General features: G+C 40.5%; 1 protein-coding gene across 6 annotated transcripts in view; it reads left to right on the top strand.

Annotated features, from left to right (window-relative positions):
• The window catches only part of LOC114053449 (hereditary hemochromatosis protein-like), a 24,616-nt gene extending 9,169 nt beyond the window's left edge, over window positions 1-15,447 (top strand). For 2 of the 6 annotated variants that reach the window (XM_027876530.1, XM_027876526.1), the window contains exons 2-7: window positions 4,726-4,998; window positions 5,282-5,554; window positions 5,746-5,892; window positions 7,258-7,311; window positions 7,829-7,892; window positions 14,955-15,447. In XM_027876530.1, the coding sequence (XP_027732331.1) occupies window positions 4,791-4,998; window positions 5,282-5,554; window positions 5,746-5,892; window positions 7,258-7,311; window positions 7,829-7,866 (720 nt within the window). In that variant the 5' untranslated portion in view covers window positions 4,726-4,790 and the 3' untranslated portion in view covers window positions 7,867-7,892; window positions 14,955-15,447. The other 4 variants (XM_027876529.1, XM_027876527.1, XM_027876528.1 and 1 more) reach the window with 4 other exon arrangements.
• Window positions 15,448-19,471: the final 4,024 nt, after the last annotated feature.

Below are 19,471 nucleotides of genomic sequence, written 5' to 3'. Positions count from 1 at the left end.
TGTGTGTGTGTGTGTGTGTGTGTGTGTGTGTGTGTGTGTGTGTATGTGTGTGTGTTAGGGGCTTTTCTTCCCTCTAGACTGGCTATAGAATCTGGATTCACATTTCCTGACTATCATTGAAATGATTTCCAAGGTTTCTTTGTTACCTTGAAAAGGTGTTACATTCCAAGTGGAGGGTTATTAGGGAGCTTTCAATAGTTGTGAAACTGAATTTCAAAAAGTGACACTGGGTACTTTTAGGCTTTTCTTTTTTTGGGGGGGGGAGGATGGGGGGGAGCATTGTGGGTTGTTGCAGGCCATAAAGAAGCCTGTTTGGAATATAGCCTGAGGAAGGAAAAAAACAAACATTTATTAAGAGCCTACTAAGTGACATATCACTATAATCCTGGGAGGTAGATGTTATTATGATTCCCATTTCACAGTTTAGTAAACTGAGGCTGACAAAGCTTAACCGATTTACACAGTATAGTACTGATAAGTAAATGTCTAAGACTGGATTTGAACTCAGGTGTACCCTGACTCCTGCACTGCCTAGCATCCCTAAGGAAAGTTTTTTGGTTTGTGGCAGAAACCTATAGTTGCAGAAATAAAGAAAAACAACTTTAGAAGGTCTCAGATATCTGATCAAGGCCAGGACCTGTCACACCTCCACAGGAGCTAGGATGAAATAGCCTCCAGACAGAGGTAATAGAATCAAAGTGTGGAGGAAGATATGTATCTTTGGACATGGCCACTGTTTGGGTTGGTTTGGCTTGATCATACTTATCTTGTTTTTAATTGAGAAGGCAGGGAATATGGATGGCAATGCCAAAAAAAAAAAAAGGAATAAGTATGCTACAGCTACAGCCCTGGGCTTGGAGTCAGGAAGATCTGAATTCAAATCCAGCCTTAGACACTTATTAGCTGTGTGACTTCTAGGCCTAATTTCTAATTCAATTAAAGAGTGACCCTAAGCAAGTCACTTAACCCCTGTCTCAATTTTCTCATCTGTAAAATGGAGATAATAATGGTTCCTACTTCTTAGGATTGTTGTGAGGCTCAATTGAGATAATATTTGCAAAGCATAGTGCAGTGCCTGACACTGATAAAATGCTTGTTCCTTTCCCTTTCCTAAATGGAAATGCTCCTGGGGTTTTATGGTGTTAATATTTCTTAAAAAAGAAAAAAAAAGAAAAAAATGGGGCACCTACGTGGCGCAGTGAATAGAGCACTGGTTCTGGAGTCAGGAGGACCTGAGTTCAAATCCGACCTCAGACACATAACACTCATCAGCTGTGTGACTCTGGGCAAGTCACTTAACCCCAATTGCCTCACACACACAAAAAAAAAAGTAAAAAAAAAAGAGAAATAAATGATAACCAATGTGGGGGAAGTTGCTATATTTCACATATAAGCACATATACTTGGGAACAAAACCTTATTTGTCAAGTTTTTCATTGAAGTTTTAAAATTTATTTTTAATGACTCTTAGTATCTATTCCTCTTTCTAGGTCCTGCTCTCAAGCATTATTTGAGTATGGATCTAACTTTGCATTCTTTTTGTTTGTTTAATTTAAATTTTTATTGATGTCTTTTGTTTTATATCACCTTCATTTTCAAAAATATATCTCCTCTTCCCTACTTGAGATTGCCATTCCTACTTAAAAAGAATGAAATATAATTTATTGCTGTATATTTTGAATCCTCTCTTACGTTCTGCTGTAAGCATGGCAATGCCTTTTTTTTCCTTTCTCATTTTGTATTTAAGTTTTAATATTTAAGTTTATAATGTTTTTATCTTATTGTATATTTAAGTTTTAGTATTTAAGTTCAAAATAATTACATTTTTTACAAAAGAACAAAAAATAAAGGGAAATGGAGAGAAGATCAGCAAAACTAACCCACATATTAATGGTAGTTGATTATATATGCAATGTTCCACATTCATTCCCCACCACCACCACCATCTCTGCAAAGAGAGGTGCATTCTCTCTCTCTCTCTCTCTCTCTCTCTGGAACAAGCTTCGATTATGAATTCTCAAAGGTTAGGGAGTAGTGCTGGTCAGTATGGCTAAAAGGCTAATGAATGTAGCAAGAAAATGGTTGTTGGGCTAGGGTTGGTGAGACTGGGGGCTTGGTGTGTGGCAGGAATGTGGATGGAAGCATGGTGAATGTGGTCAGACTGCCATTCATGCTCAAGGAGGTCCTATGAAGCTAGAAAGGTATTTTAAAATAAATTTATCTCTTTATTTTTAGTTTTCAACATTCACTTCCATAAGATTTTGAGTTCTAAATTTTCTCCCCATCTCTCTCTTCCCCCCACCCCAAGATGGTGTATAAATTGATATAGGCTCAACATATACATTCATATTAAACTTATTTTCACAAAAGGTATTTTTTTTTTTTGGTGAGGCAATCGGGGTTAAGTGACTTGCCAAAGGTCACACAGCTAGTAAGTGTCAAGTGTTTGGTTTGAGGCCAGATTTGAACTCAGGTCCTCCTGACTTCAGGGCCAGTGTCTATCCACTGTGCCACCTAGCTGCCCCTCACAAAAGGTATTTTTAAAATTAAATTTTATTTTATTTTCAAGTCATCTGCCTTCTCTTCCTCTGACTCCCCCCTCCCTCCTTCCCATAAGAAAGCAAGAAAAACAAAACCCCATTACAAACATGTATATAGTCAAAGCTAAGGAAGTATTGACATATTCTGTGTCTATAATCAAGAGTAGACCAGGTAAATTCAAACAGATTCCAAGAGGTAAGTGAATACCTGTCCTTTCCAAATATGCCTAGTATTTCCATAGAAAAATGAAGAAGGAAATAAGCATTTATATAGTGCCCACTGTGTGTTAGGTCCTGTACTCATTTGATCCTCACAACAACCCTGGGAGATAAGTGCTATTTATTATTAATATTATTTTATATGTTTATATATTATATATATTACACATTATTATTTATTATTATAATTTATTATTAATAAATACGCTATTTATTATCCCTATTTTACAGTTAAGAATGTGACCTGCCTGGGACCACATAGCTAGTAACTGTCTAAGGCTGACACAGTTTGGGGTTGCTGGGAACCCCGAAGTTTAAGGGTACAAGGAGAGTCTGCCTGGAAAGAATTCCAGCACTCAGGCCTTCTTTCAGTCAGAGCAAGGTTTATTGTAACACCAATAGGAGCAGGCTAGATTCTTAGGAAATCTGCAGCTTGATGAGGATGGGACTGATAGTTTTATATATATATAAAATGAAAAAGGGTAAATGACAAGATTTTGATGTGATTAAGAAGTGGTAAATAGTCTGGGGTGGGCCAGGTCCAACCTTGAAAAGATGTAGATGGGATTAAGTAGTATCAAGTAAGGCAATTAAGTAATCAAGATGGGCTGGGGTGGGCCATATGCCTTAGGGCCGTATGCCAGTGATCTGGGCAGCTGAAAAGTTCAGGGACTGGCTTGCTTCTAGAGACAAAGTCTTTTCCTTTAAGAGTCCAGGTCCATAACCCAATCAAGGTCATATTTGAACTTAAAACTTACAGATTCCAGGCCCAGTGCTGTGTTTCCAGCACCATCAGCTGTCTCTAGAGTTAAATAAAACAGTATTCCTCCACACAGGGTAGTGTTCAAACCCAGCTCCCTCCTCACTCTAGTATCAGGCCTATTTCTAGTATCAGATTGCTAATGAGGGGCCAAGTAGACCCTCAGACATCTCCTCTTTCCCCTTTCCCCACCTCCACTCCCCCAGGAAGGAAAGGTAGGACTATTTGGTAGGGCTAAAGGAGCTAGAGACTAATAGGAAATTTTAAAATCATTAGCAGGTGACAAATTTTTTTTTAAAGAAATGGCAGCTCATGGAGACCATCTTCTAAAGGTGAAAGGCTGATCACTTTGCATCTATTTGGAAAGTGTCCACACTGATAAAACGGTTACTTGTTTTTTAAAAAAAAGTATTTTGTTGTTGTTGAGTCATGTCCAACTCTTCATGAGTCCATTTGGGGTTTTCTTGGAGAAGATACTGGAGTGGTTTGCCATTTCCTTTTCCAGCTCATTTTATAGATGAGGAAACTGAGGCAAACAGAGGTAAGTGACTTGCCCAAGGTCACACAGCTAACTAGTAAATATCTGAGGCTGGATTTGAACCTAGGTATTCCTGACTCCAGGCTTTGTGCTCTATCCACTGTACTACCTAGCTGCCCTAAAAAGTGTTTAGAAAATATTGATTATCCCCACTAGGCTGCTGAGACGCAGTATGATAGAGAACGGGCTAGGAAGCTATAAGTTAAAATTCTGCCTCTGACACATATTGCCTAGGCAAGTCACATAGCACTTGAAAGACCAAGGTCTCAATATATGCAAAAAAAAAAATTCCTTTGAAACAAAAATTTTCATCTTACTAACTTTTTTTTTCTGTGTTCTTTATGGACAAAAAAAAAGAAAGTGCACTGTGTCCATTGACAGCAGAGGTACTGTTAAATTCTGGTCCTTCTAGTGCTCCTGGCACCTCTCAGTGCTGTAGACAACTCAAAGACTATACTATAAATTGCATAGAAGATGCTAGAAGGAGTCTCCTCTCTTTACACCAATGAAATCACTGATCCAGTACCCATACCCCACTAGAATCCAACTAGGATGAAAATATAGATTAATTTGGGAAGGGTGGAAGGACAAAAGAATGCAATCAGAAATGGGAGTAAATGTGAGCTATTGGGAGAAAATGCTGACCCTTATGTCTTTTTATGTCTTAGGGCCTGCCTCTCTTCAATATGATCTTATCGTTGTGTCCCAGCCAGAACCCAGGGAACCTCTCTACATGGCCCTTGGCTATATAAATGATCAACTCTTCCTTCACTATGATGGGGAGAGTAGAAGGGCAGAGCTGCAAAAACCATGGAATGATACAGAGGAAGGGAGAAAAGTCTGGGACATGGTGACCCAGGACCTTGAAGAGATGGGGAAAGAGCTGAGAGTGACCCTTCAAGACATTCTGAGACAGAACTACCAGAGTGACAGCAGTGATGGTGAGTATGAAGGATAGAAGTATGGGAAGAGTGGTGGTGAAGGCTATGGGAGATGGGGACTGGGGCAGGGATAGGACGATGGGCCTACTGGGCCATGTCAGACCTTCCCTTCTCCCTTCCCCATGGAGTCTATTTTAGAATCTCAAAAGGACCCAATCTGAGTCCCCTTGTAACCTGTATGGGTGGGTTGGGGGATCAGGGAGAAGGCTGTGCCCTAATTGAACACCAAGCAACAAGGTGAAGATGGGCAGTAGTTATTCATCTTAGGGGTGGGTGGTTTCAGGCTCTCACACCCTTCAGGCCACATTGGGGTGTAAGCTCCAGGGCAACAATAGCACCAGAGGGTTCTGGAGGTTCCAATTTGATGGGCAAGACTTCCTGACCTTTTACCCGGAGAGACTCAACTGGACTGCAACCCATCCAGCGGCTAAGAGAATTAAGGAGAAATGGGAGGACTGGTTCCAAATGAAATTCCCTCAAGTCCGTGAGGAGGAATACTGTTCTATTCGGCTCCAGAGATACTTGGCATCCTGGAAGGGGATCTTGGAGAGGATAGGTAGGAATCCCAGGACAGGAGTTTTTCTTTTGATTCATGGGTGTGGTTTGTGCCCCAGATATGGGGTATTGTGGGTTTAAAGAGTTTACAGAAATGATTGATCCATGGCTCTCCTCCCTTGAAGCTTTCCTTATTTTCAAAAAATGCCTGCACCCTCTCTCTGGTGAGACCTACACTCTATTCCATTTCAGAGCTACCAACCGAAGTACCCCCTGGACCCAACCTCTTGTCCCATGAACCTCTGCAGGTCGAGCTACTAATTATGAGCATAGGCCTCATCTTTGCTATCCTTGTTGTTGTTGGAGCTCAGCTGTGGAGGCAGATGCGGGCAAAGCCAGGTACGGAGGACAAGTTTGTTTATGGAGTTGGATAAAAGAGACTGTTGGATGGCAGAAATAACCAACAGGGCTAATGGAACTGTAGGCAAGGGAGGAATTTCTCAATAATTCTCTCCTGGCCCAAGGAGAGGTAGTATTTAGTATCATCAATGTTTCACCTTCTCTCTCTTTTTTTCCATAGTAGCAAGAAAGGAAACACATATTTATTAAGTGCCTACTAAGTGCTTTACACACATTATCTGATTTGATCCTCACAACAACCCTGGGAGGTAGGTGGTATTATTGTCTTCATTTTACAGATGAAGAGACTGAGGCAGATAGAGGTTAAACAACTTACCCAGAGTCACACAGCTAATGGTCTGAATTTAGGTTTTCCTAACTCCAGGACTAGAGACCTATCCACTTTACCACCAATCATGCCTCAGGCTCTACTTAGACCTTGATTGGCAGCATGGAAAGAGCACTGAAATGGGAAGCAGGAGAAACTTGGGTTTGATTACTAGAACTGACACTAGCTATGTGACTTTGTTGTTGTTGTTGTTTTTTTAGGCAATTGGGGTTACGTGACTTGCCCAAGGTCACACAGCTAGTAAGTGTCAAGTGTTTGGTCTGAGGCCAGATTTGAACTCAGGTCCTCCTGACTTCAGGACCGGTGCTCTATCCACTGTGCCACCTAGCTGCCCCTACCTATGTGACTTTGGGCAAATCCTTAACCTCTCTAAGTTTCCATTTCCTTATCTGAAAAATATGGACAATACTACTTGCTCTACCTACATCACATGATTGTTAGGAGGAAGGTGCTTTATAAACCTGAAAGTGCTATATAAATAGGAGTTTATTACTCCACGGGATCTATGGAGAGGGGTTGATTTGGGCTAAATGAACCAGAGATGATGCTTAGTGACAAAAGAAGGGTATATGGGCTTCAGTCCTCCTGCCCTACCCCTCCCCATTTCTCCTCTTAACTAGCCTGAGGGACTTTTCTTACTCTAGCATTCATTGGAAAGGAGAGAAGAGGGAGACCTATGGACAGGATAAGGGACTCTGCTCTCCTTGTTCATATTTCCTTTCTCTTCTTGAGTCTGACTTTTCTTGGCCTTATATGGGGTATTCTTGGAAGAGATGTTAGAATGATTTGCCATTTCCTTCGCCAGTTCATTTTATAGTTGAGGAACTGAGACAAACAGGGTTAAATGACTTGCCCAGGGTCACCCAGCTAATAAGCTTCTGAGGCAAGATTTGGATGCATGAGGATGAGTATTCCTGACTCTAAGCCTGATGCTCTATCCTCTATGTGACCCAGCTACCCATCTCCATCAGTAGCTTTCATTTAGTTATCTTTCTTCTTCTTCTCTCCTTCCCCAGAGATTAGACCTACCAGAAGAAGTGAACAGAAATCTGCCCACCCTCTTTTCCCAGGTGAGTCACTGCGGGAAATTCTAAGGAAGGCCAGGCATGGTACAGAGTGAGGTAATGTATTCTCTGTTCTTGGAAAGGAAGAGATAGAATTTGGTAGAAAGGGTTGGATGGATAGAAACTCAGGCTCCCAGGATGGTGGCTTTAGTGGAGAATTCTGACCAGATCAATGTGTTCTCATTTTCCTTCAGTGTTACTACCCTTTTGTCAAACCTAACCTGACCATCTTTAGATTATGCACTCTTTTAAATCTACTCTCCTGGCCCAGAGGCAGAAGGAATTCCCTCTGTTTCCTCAAGGAATTAATCAATCAAAATGAGAGAATCAGCTGTCCTCATGTGGGAGATTCATGATTGAGAGACGAAGTTGGAAGGAGGGTGAAAGACAGTGTAACTGGGCCCCAGAGCTATTGGAGATGACAGTAGCCTTGGGTCTGTGCCTCTTGGCTCCATCCACTGAGTGTTTCCTCCTTGTGCATTCTGGGAGAGAGATCATCTTGGCCCCTTGTTCATTTTTGCAGGTTTTGGTAACATCAGAGAAACTCAGAGCATGGTGTAGGCAAGACTTGGAATCAGGAGATGAAGGTTTGTATCCAAGCTTCAACACTTACTAGCAGTGGATTTGTGGAAAATTCACTTTATCCCTTGGAGCCTCAGTTTCCTTGTGTGAATAACCCGAGAAGGAGTACCTATGCTATAGGGTTATTGTGATCAAAGAATTTTGTAAACCTTAAAACACCATCAAAATGTAGCAGTTGATGGTGATAGCGAAGAAGGCAGGCTAAACTATCCTCTCCCCCAGTGGAATGGGTGCTTGAGAACAATTTGTTCCAATGGCCATGAAGGCAACTAAAGTAGACACTGTGGAGGGCTTAGAGCTTGGTTGGAAATTCAGGACACCAAAGTCATCCACTGCATCCTAGGCCATCACCAGTGATCCTGACTTTTGTCTTTCTGCTGGACTTTGATGACTCTAGAAGAGAGAGTGAGGCTGATGATTTTGTGAAACTCTGCCTCATTTAAATCCAATTCACTCATAAGTCAGGACATTGCCCCATGATATCATTGGTCCTCTTCAGAAAAGAAGGATGAACAACAACTTGAATTGGGGAGATATGACTTTTGTTTCATTCTTTTTTTTTTCAATGAGGCAATTGGGGTTAAATGACTCTAGTGAGTGTTATGTGTCTGAGGTCGGATTTGAACTCAGGTCCTCCTGACTCCAGGGCCGGTGCTCTATCCGGCCACTTAGCTGCCCCTGTTTCATTCTCTCCTGCTTCATGGGAGGGACTTTCTTTTTGAGCCTGGTATACCGGTAACAGGACCTGTGGGTTCAAGAATTAAAATGATCTCACCCACATTTTGCTCCCTCTAGCTTGACTCTAAACTGGCTTGTGATTTATTCCTGGGAGTAGCAGAATTCTGAATTCATGTGCCAGGCTTGCACAATCTACTAAAGTTCTCCCTTTTTGTACTATAGTTGATAGCCCCAAGCCCCTAGATCATTTCCTGGAGACCAAACGTTTTGCTTCTTTACAGTAAAGAAAGGTCTCTCCCTTATTCTCTCTGTACTTATAAACTTGGTATAATGTAAACACAGGTTAGCATTTTTGCTAGCCAGTAAGGTTTTATGCTAGGTAAATGGGATTTGATTTGAACACTATAACCTAAGAACAAAAACCAGCCCACCTCGATAATTGGAAAGGGAAAAAGCCTTTTTGCTATCACATAGAAAAAGTGCCTAGATTCCTCTGGTCTCTCCAGCTGACCTCTTGGAGCTGTGAATCTATTGCTGCTCTGGCTTCTGCTGGATCCTAGCACTGGGATCTGATATGTTTTTATTTGGCAGCATTTTGTTTGCACCCACATGATCTACTGAATCCCTTTTTCCTGCTTGCTTGGTTCTCACCTTTCTTCCTGCTTGGGAGTCAAGGTTAGGCCCTCTACTGTCTATTTCTGACCTAAAGGCAGGCTAGAATGGGTAGTTATTATTTCTTCTATTTCAGGCCTGAGCTCTAAAGATTCCATATGGTTGTGCTGAGCAACCTGGATACCCCTTCCCCTGTTCCCACCACCCCAAACACATGCACTTTTTAAGAAGAGCTGTGAATGATGCTACAGACTCCTCAGGAAGCCATTTGGCCCAAGGGGCTGTGATCTAAGAATAGATTAGACAACCCCTGGACAAGACCAAAACATGTCCATCTTGAGACTGCTGTTCAATAACGTACTTGGGAAAGGAAACAAAAAGAAGGAAAGGAAGCCAGGGGCCCACACTGAGCCCATGTTCCACATGGAAGTAGCCACTGCAGGATGGGAGGAAGAGTACAGTTCATTTCCTGCAAGTCCGCTCCCCCATCCCACAAGTCTAGAGACAGATCACTACTTGCCTCATGGGAGAGAGTAAGTCAGAAGTTGTGTCTCCTTTCAAATGAGGAAGTACCCTGCCCCCATGCCCATGTTGTAGTGCAGGTTGATGACCAAAGGATCACCCAAAGCTTGCTATGTCATACCAAAGTGCCAATTCCTTTCAGTGCTGGGTTAGTAGCCCTGAAGTAGTCAGTCACACATCATCCTCTGTGTGGGCAAGTGCTGGGCCAATACAAGTGGTGGATCAGAACCAGGAAAGGCAGCTCTGAGCATGCTCCATGAGATGGCTCTTATTTCACATTAATTTATGTAGGGATATGTACACCTGAGAATAGGGAAGGAGGAAGAGAGAGAGAGAGAGAAAGAGAGAGGGAGAGAGAATGAGAACATATGAAGGAGGTGATAGCTCTGTAGCATACTGACTGAACTGTGTGAAATTTTTTTGTTATCCAAGAAAACAGTTTATTAAGATGTCATGAAAAACATTTTAAAAAATTAGATGAAGTCCAAATATGAAAGATAAAATAAGATTTTGCATGAAAATTAACATGATTTTCGTAGTAATATTACTAAGTTCCACACTGAAGTAAAGTTCCTTCCTATAACTTCCTTCAGTCTGTCTCTGTCTTAGTCTTGGTGACTCTTTTAATTTGTTCTTAACCAGGGTTGTCAAATGTCACTGATAGAAACTGAGTATTTTAAGCAGCAGCCCCATTCCCAACAAAGAAGCATCTAGTTAATTTCTCTTCTGCTTCTGCAACATGATGTAAAAGAGAACAGGAAAAAAAATGACTTAAGGTTTTTTTTTAAAAACTGTTAATTTGACTTTTTCATTTTCAAGTCAAGGTACTTGACTTAATCTTCCTCTGTGATCTTGAGTCTTCAAATCTACCATAGCCTGACCTCATTTCATTTGACAACACTAACTGCCTTTGTCATTTCAAAAGTTAATATATCCAAAATAGAATTCATTATCTTTTCCCCCAAACCCACCTCTCTTCCCAACTTACTTATTTCTTTTCAGGACATCACTTTCATTCACTCCCACCTCCCTCCCCATTCAATCTATTGCCAAATCTCATTGACTTTACCTCCACAACCTATCTCACATCCATTTTCTTCTCTCATAAGCAACCACCCTAGTTTAGGTCCCCTCACCTGGACAATTGCACTAGCCTCCTAATTGCCTTCCCTGTGTCTATTCTCTCTCATCTTTAATCTGTCATCCACTTAACTGCCATCTTGGTATTCCTAAACCATGCCATGCCCCTGCTGAAAAGATTCAGGGGCTTCCCGTTGCCTCTAGATCAAAAGGCAAAGGTTTGACATTTAAAGCCCCGTTCTCTTCGCTCCAGCTGGGGCTATTTTTGTCTTCCTTTGTAACCCTGGTGCTAAGTACTGTGGCTGGTACATGTTGTTGTTATTTCAGTCATTCCACTTGTGTTTGACTCTGTGATCCAATTTGGAGTTTTCTTGGCAAAGACACTGGACTGGTTTGCCATTTCCTTCTCTAGCTCATTTTACAGATGAGGAAACAAAGGCAAACAAAGTTAAATGACTTGCCGAGAATCACACGTAAGTGTCTGTGAGGCCAGATTTGAACTCAGGAAGATGAGTCTTTCCTGACTCCAGGCCTGGCACTCTGCATAGAAAACACTAAATAAATGCTGGTTGGACTCCTTGGATCAATATTATAGAGGTTGTCCCCAAATTATATCTATTTGGTTTTTATTGTCCCTACTCAGAGTTAACTTTGGGACTCTCAAAATATAGCTCATTTCTAGGTCTTAACAGATGTAGCTAAAATAGATACAGTTTCTATGCAAGTTCTCAAGGTAACAATGCATATAGGATATAGGACAATCTTAATTTCTCCCCATAACATTGTTTTAGAGTTAGACTTTCACAACATAAATTCTTCCACATGGTTGATAAGATATTATAACTTTATCTACTTAAGCACAGTTACAAAATTTAGATCACAACTCTGGGGGAGGGGGCTCAAAACTCTTACTAAATCATAAGAATTCTACCTTTTAATGCAAAAAATACTTCATTATTACAATTTTTCTTTTTAAAAATTTTATGTTTTATTTTAATTTGTGAAATGAGATAAGCATGTCTATAACAATAATAAAAAAGATTGCAATGCAAGTGCAAATCTATTATGAACAACTTGCTATTCCTTTTAAATATATAATAGATTTATCATGTAAATACCTTCTTTTCTTCCCCCCCCCAGAGATGGCTACCATTATATAGAAGTTTTTAAATACACACATACACACACACACACACACACACACACACGTGTATAGATTTGAGATATAAGACCTTTATCTGAGAAACTGTCTATAAAGGTTTTTACGCCAATTTTCTGCTTTCCTTCTGATCTTGGCCACATTTGGCACAGTAGAATTCCATCATGCCCATATACCACAACTTACTTAGCCATTTCCCAATTGACAGGCATCCCCTCAATTTCCAGTTCTTTGCCACCACAAAAAGAGTTGATATAAATATTTTAGAACATATAGGTTCTTTTCCCTAATCATCTTTGGAAAAAGACATCATAGTGGCATAGTTGGGTCAATCACATGTCTGATATTCTCCCAAATTCTACAATACAAGAAAAACTAGAAGAATAAAACATGGGTTTTTTTATTTTTAAATGTAACACCAAACTTCTCAATGTGGGATTCAATCTTGCCCAATCTACAAGAAAAGAAAATGAGGCAGAGATCCAAGCCAATAGCACTTTATTAAAGGGTCCATGGCTCCCTCTAATGAAGACCTTAGATCTTCCTCACAGTCTGAGATGGCCCCTTTCCTTAAATGCTTAGTTTTGTAGAGCTTGACGTACAGATGATATAGAAGAGGCAAAGTAAAATATGTAGTCTCATTGGTTGATAGACCTGTATTTTGACCTTCCAGGAGAATCTTCAGTTTATGCTTGTGATAAATTAACTGGTAGAGGATATCCAAATATACCAGAGCTGATGGTCTTTCATTGGTCCCATGTTGGACAATAGATTGAGGAATAGATTTGTAGGCAGATCCTGCAATGAGAAGATAGGGTTACCCATTGGTCAAATAATCATAGGACCTGTTGACCAAGTGTCATAGGGCCATTTCCCTAGCCAAGGGATAACAACGGTAGAAGTATAATAAAAAAATAGCTGGGACACTTTCCATACCATTGAGTCACCCCCCACCACACTGGGCTTGGCCATTTACTCATCAGGCATTGGTTAAGCAAATGGATTCACTAGATTGACAAACTGTATATCAGTAGACAAGTACAACAGTAATAATCAATGCCCCTATGGAATCAAACTCAACTTAATAATACTAACCAGGGGTCTACATTAATCATTTCCCACATCAAGTCCTTCTCAAGTCAGATGTCATGTATGCAGTTGGATAAAATTTTAACTTAGTCTTCTTAGAAAATCATTTATGTCATTACGTTCCAAAAACAAATAACAATAGTCAACATTTATATTGTGCTCACTATGCTAAGCACTTCAGAATAATTTTATTCCTACAACAATCTTGGGGGGTGAGTGCTATTATTTATTATCTCCTTTACGTATAAAGAAGACTGAATAAATTCTTCTGATATACCACAACTATTATTCTTTTTTGGTCTATGTTTTCTTTTGCAACATGGCTAACATCGAAATGGTTTGCATGACTGCACATGTATAATCCTCATCAAAGTGCTTGCCTTCTCATTGAGGGAATAGAGAGGGAGGGTGAGAATTTGAAACCAAAAATGTTAAAAAAAAACAAATATTAAAACTTTTTGTTACATGTAAATGAGAAAAAATAAAATTAAATGCAAAAAAGTCAATTATTAGTTTCTGAATCTGAAAAACTGATCTGAGTCCTATCCCACTGTTTTAGTAGTTTCAGCATCTTCTTTTAAATGTTATGGCCTACAAATCATTTGGGTGCAAAGTGGCAGCCCCTTACAATTTTGAGGAAACTAGTGGTTTAAGAGAACGTTATTGCACTGCTGCCAATTTTCCCAAAGGGTAAAGAGAAACAGATGGGTTAAAACAATTTGGAATGAATGGAGGAGAGTATCGATCTTGTATTTCCTTTTCTTTCATGTATTTATCAAGAAGCTTAATTAGTATTGCAGGGATTCTTTTCTGTTTTCATGGTACTAGGTTTCCCATTCAGGTCAGCGCAGCATTAGTCTTAACCCGTGTTATCTTCATTTCTGATAAAAAACCAAATGGTGACCGCTGGCGTATGCTGATCTGATATGTTACAATTTCATATTTTGTTTTTCTTCAGTAATAGACAGTGAGGGAAATGCTCAGTGGAATAAAATGAAAGTTTTTTTTTTAATGAAATAGATGCTTTATTTAAACATTTCTTCCTTCTTTAACATAAAAGGCATTACGATGTATAAGTGGAAAGGAGTTTTTCTTAAATTGATTGATAATAAATTGGGTCTAATGTTTTCACCTAGATATTTTAGAAATGTCATGTGGTATTTTTAATGTCAAGTGCTAAACTGCTAGTTCTGCTCAAATAAACAAAGAAACATTCAGCCTTATAGCCTAGGCTACTGTTCTGGTGTTCCTGCCTCCTCTTTCCCTTTCTGCTACTACAGTTTTGGGTATCTGGCTAATCTTTCTTTTCTATCTTTGTTGACTTCCACTCAGTTGAAAAAGACTTTGTAAGGACTGATTCAAGCATAGAACTATTGATTTGCTCACCACCATGCCTACCTCTGATAGGTCAGGCATCCACAATCAGTTTTCTCATCTGTACAATGGGGATGTTAATATTTTTACAGATGTCAAGACAAAGGAGAAAAATTTCTAAAATTTCATTTCCCATCAGCGGTGTGAAGAGAGTATCTCTTATTAGCAGAAATACTCTGGGCTATGTTTCCAGGGAGGCTGTATGTTTAGCTCAAAGCACGGTGACATGGCCAAATGAAGAATTAGACTGTCAAGGAATGTATAGACAAGAAACTATCCTTTTTTTTCTTTCCCTTAACATTCCATCTCATAGAATCAATTGAGTCTTTGTCGACATCATCATGCAATGGTTACACGTACAGCATTCTGGGAAATATAGTACAAAGAATTTCCAATGCTCTTCTGATTTTAAGACTTTTGGGAAATCAAGTTTTAAGACCTTTTTGTCTTAGTCAGGCCCTCTACACTTGTACTACCTTCCTTACAAGGTTGTTACACAGATTACATGAGGTAAATTAGATGTAACATGGCACTGAGATAATATCATCAACAGAGGCTCCTGGAACCTCCTGCCTGATATCCTGAAAACCACGAGACCGTAACTGATGAGAAGGTGCCTATCATTCCTGTGAGAGAAAAGAGAACTGAAATTTCGCGAGAATCAAAAAGAAGAGAGAGAAAAGAGGAACTCTGGGAGTATGGACCTGGAACTGGGGAGAAACAGAGAAAAAACAAGAGAGGATAGAAAGCCAGTGAACCTTGTGGGATACTTGATGCCATTACTGATGTGGCAATAGTTGAAGTTGGGACTGTCCTATCAAGAAGAGAGATGCCGGGAAAAGGACTACAGCTGAATGACACGGGGCAACCTGGAGCCAATGAAGAAAGGTGAAGACTGTCTAACATGGAAAACAAAAACTGGTGAAGTTCTCACCTTCCCATCCCCTTAGTTCACTCTGCCTTGCTCTTCTGAGCCTTCACTTTTCTAAGACATTATTTGATTTCTGTTTTGGCACTTATTTTTTCTAATAAAAACTCTTACTGTATTCATTTGTGTGTATGTATTGAGGAGGACATTAAATGCAGTGAAGGGGGTGAGAGTTGGTGAAGGACAAAGAGAGAAAGAAACAGAGAGAAATTCCTCATTTGCTGGGATTATCAGGTGAGGGCTCAAAGCAGGGAAAAGGTTAAATGAAGCTGGACTCTCCTATTCTCCTCTCCCTAGCTGGTTAGAAAGCCCTATCCTCCTCCATCCCTCAGGGTAGAGTGAGGGCAATAACTAAGGAAAAAGTTGGACCTATTGGAATGCCTGAAGTGAGGAACTGGGAAAGAAAAGTTCTCCTTAAAGGAGGGGTCAAAAAATGGGGTCAAGAAGAGTTGGACAAGATTGAAAGGACTAAACATCAACAACAGACAGCATTCCTCTGCAGCCATACAACTCCTATCCCCATTCACTGTCAGATAAGTGAAATGCTATCTAAAGTTATGATGTCAGAGTTGTGGATGTGAATGGGAAATTAAATGGGAAATTAGCTTCTCCTTTTATCATCACTCTTAATTTAATAAGAATGGTGTTCCAATCCATTATAAGACCTTTGACTAGATTCTGTTCAGCTCACTTTCAATTTGCCCTATACGGATTTTTCCATGCTGGATTATCTTGATTCATCTCAGACTTTTTTTCCTCTTTACTACCCAGTAGAGGTTGTGGCCCTATCTTCAAATTGTTGGAGGCTGTTTAGGGAATACAAACTGATTAAAATATTAGAGAAGTTCAAGCTTCAATTAATTAAATTCCTAGTATATAAAGACACTATGTAGCTGGGTATTGGAGCTACAAAGCCAACAATAAAACAATCTCTGACCTCAGGTAGATTACATTCTGGTGGAGGAGGGTATACACAATGAATCCAGATAAGTGTAAAAAGATTGGGAGTGAAGGAGACAAAGGAAAGGTCAGAGAAAAAGGTCTAGGAATATGTAAGAAGAGAGAGAATACAAAATAGCTGGGAGGATCTGGGGAAAGCTTTTGGAGAAGACTAGTAGATATCAGAACCAAGAGTGGAAAGAAGATAAGAGGAGTGGGCAAGTCAGGCCATGGGGAATGCCTTATGCAAAAATGCACATAGGCGCGATATGAAATATAGAGTTAAAAAATTAGTAGTTAAGTTTGGTTACAATATAGTTACATGTGAAGAAGAGAAATGTAAAATAAGCAAGGCTGCCAGACTTGCAGTAAGATTGGAGAATGAGGGGAAAGGTAAATGGCTGAGTATTTTTTATTATATCCCAGAAACAATAGGGAACCATTGTAGGATTTTGAGCAGGGGAGTGACTCAATCAGATCTGGACCTTGGGAAGATTATTTTGGTAGCAATGTGAAGAATAGAACAGGGAGGAGAGAGGTTGGAATTATGAAGTCTAATTAGGAAACTTTTACTATGTTGAAGAGGTGCTGAAAGAAGTTTAAATTAGGAGGAAAGGAATATGCATTTATTAAGTGCTCACTACACCCCAGGCACTATACTAAACAACTTTACAAATATTTTCTATTTATTCGTCACAACAACCTTGGAAGATAGGCTCTATTATGATCCCCATTTTATAGTTGAGAAAACTGAAGTAGATAGTAGTTAAGTCACTTGCCTGGGGTCACCTAGCTAGTAAGTATCTGAGGCAGGATTTGAACACAGGTCTTTCTGACTCCAAGCCCAGTGATCTATCCATGGCAGCACCTATCTGCCTCTAATCAGAGCAATGACTGTGAAAATGGACAGAGGAAACAGATTCAAGAAGCACTGAACCCTAAACCTGAGCTGCACTCTTCTACCAATGTCCACTAGTGTCCTGGAGGGAAAAAGAATTATACTACAATAGGCTGGGCCTGACTTAGGCCAGTCCCCTGGTAGTTTAGGTTTGATTATAGAACAAAAGTAGGTAAATTGTAGCTCCTTCAACATTTAAGAAAAGGAAATTTACTTAGCCATAGCAAAAGAGGGATATTTAGGAAGGATACACATTGACAAGGCTCGGTTACCTGAATTGCCAAGCATCTGAGAGTACTTGGAGCAACTCGTGGCTGTTTTGTATTTAGAGGGGTGAGGAAGCAATGTCAGCACTTTGAAACTTCAGTTCTCCGAGCCAATCAAGTAGCAAGGAAAATGTTGATACTTTTTATGGGAAGATGAGCCTACCTCTCATTGGGGGAGGGGTGAGGATGTTGCTCCTACCCCAAGTCCCGAAGTAGTTAGCATAAATTCAAAGGACACTTGTGGCTCAGGTAATTCATAGTGCCGGACTCACAGCTCGGGCCTGGAGATCCTTTCTCTTCCTCAGACTGTCATTTTCAGGCATGCTATTTGTGTTGGATAGGCGACTTCACTGTTGAACTAGGCTGCTCCATAGCTGTGCTGAACTGGTTCTTCACAGGGCATGGCATTTCAGGAGGACAGGCTGACCCGGCTGCCAGGTGGTGCGCTGAATAGAGAGCTCTGGGCCTGGAGTCAGGAAGTTACTGTGTTTGGTCGTTTCAGCCCAACTCTTCATGACCCCATTTGGGATTTTCTTGGCAAAGATCCTAAAATGATTTGCTATTTCCTACTAAAGCTCATTTTATAGATGAGGAACTGAGGCAAACAGTTAAGTGACGTGCTCAGGGTCACATAGCTACTACGTATCTGAGGCCAGTTTTAACCTCAAGAAGATGTCTTCCTGACTTTAAGCCCGATGCTGTTTCCACTGTACCACATAGCTGCCCAGAGTCAGGAAGACTTGACTTCAAATCTGTCCTCAGATATTTACTAGCTGTGTGATCCTGGGCAAATCAAACTTCCACCTCAGTTTCTTCATCTGTAAAATGGGGCTAATAATAACACCTATCTTCCAGAGTTTTTGTGAGGCTCAAATGATGTAATATTTGTGAAGCATTTAGCACTGTGTCTAATCAGGAGTGGGCAGCCTGTGGCCTCAAGGCCACACGTGGCCCTCTGGGTCCTCAGGTTCGACCCTCTGACAAAACAATTTGTTCTGTGAAGTTTGGATTCAGTCAAAGGGCTGCACTTGAGGACCTAGAGGGCCACATGTGGCCTTGAGGCCGCAAGTTCCCCACTCCTGGCAGATTCTTAATAAATGCTTATTTCCGTCCTTCCCTCCTTCCTTCTTTCCCACCAAGGCAGTTTTTGATGCCAAGTGTGTGATTGGTCACAAATTATGTGATGCAGTTGCATAACTTTTCAGGGTGGTAAATGACAGAGGCAGGGTTAAGGTTCAAGAGGAGTGCAAAAGGGAAAACAAAAGCTTCTCTCCAGAGGAAGTGTGTTCTCTATGTTTTCGACAAAGATGAAAGAAATTACTGAAGCTTATTTTAGGAAGACTGTTAACAAATGCTACAGTCTCAGTATCAACCTACCTCAATGACTCCCAATATCTTGGGCCACCAAAGAAGACAGAACCGTTGCTAGTCTCAGTGTGCTCCAGATCAGCAAGGAACCAAATGCTGATACAGTTGTTTATGGCTTGGACAAGAAGGTTGCTGCTGAGAGAAATGCCTTAGTCTTTGACGTTGGAGGTGGCCCTTTTCAGTGTCTCCATCCTCACTTTGAAAGTGGTGTCTTTGAATTCAAGCCTACAGTTGGGAACACCTATGTAAGTGGAGAGGAATTTGACAATCTTTCCATTACTGAGTTCAAGCACAGATACAAGAACATAAGTGAAAACAAGAGGGCTGGCTGTTGCTCATGTACCCTTTCTTTCAGAACACAGGCCAGTATTAAGATCAACTGCCTCTATGAAGGTATTTATTTCTATACCTCTATTATCAGTCCCCCCTTTGAAGCGCTGAATGCTGCCCATGGGCATGCATTACACCATATAAAGGCCTACCTAAGGGATGACAATCTAGATAAGTCACAGATCCATGACATCATTTGGGAGGCAGGTCCAGAGACTTCTTTCTATGGGACATCTTCAATGGCAAAGAATTGAACAAGAGTATCAGTCCTGATGAGGCTATTGCTTATGGTGGACTTGCTGTTGTTCCATGTCATTCTTCTTTCCTTAAATATTGAAACT

This window comes from Vombatus ursinus, unplaced genomic scaffold (genome assembly GCF_900497805.2).
Source record: "Vombatus ursinus unplaced genomic scaffold, bare-nosed wombat genome assembly UNPS02014811.1, whole genome shotgun sequence".
Classification (NCBI taxonomy): domain Eukaryota; kingdom Metazoa; phylum Chordata; class Mammalia; order Diprotodontia; family Vombatidae; genus Vombatus; species Vombatus ursinus.
The sequence above is the reverse complement of the archived record's forward strand: the minus strand, read 5'-3'. Positions and strand labels throughout refer to the sequence as shown.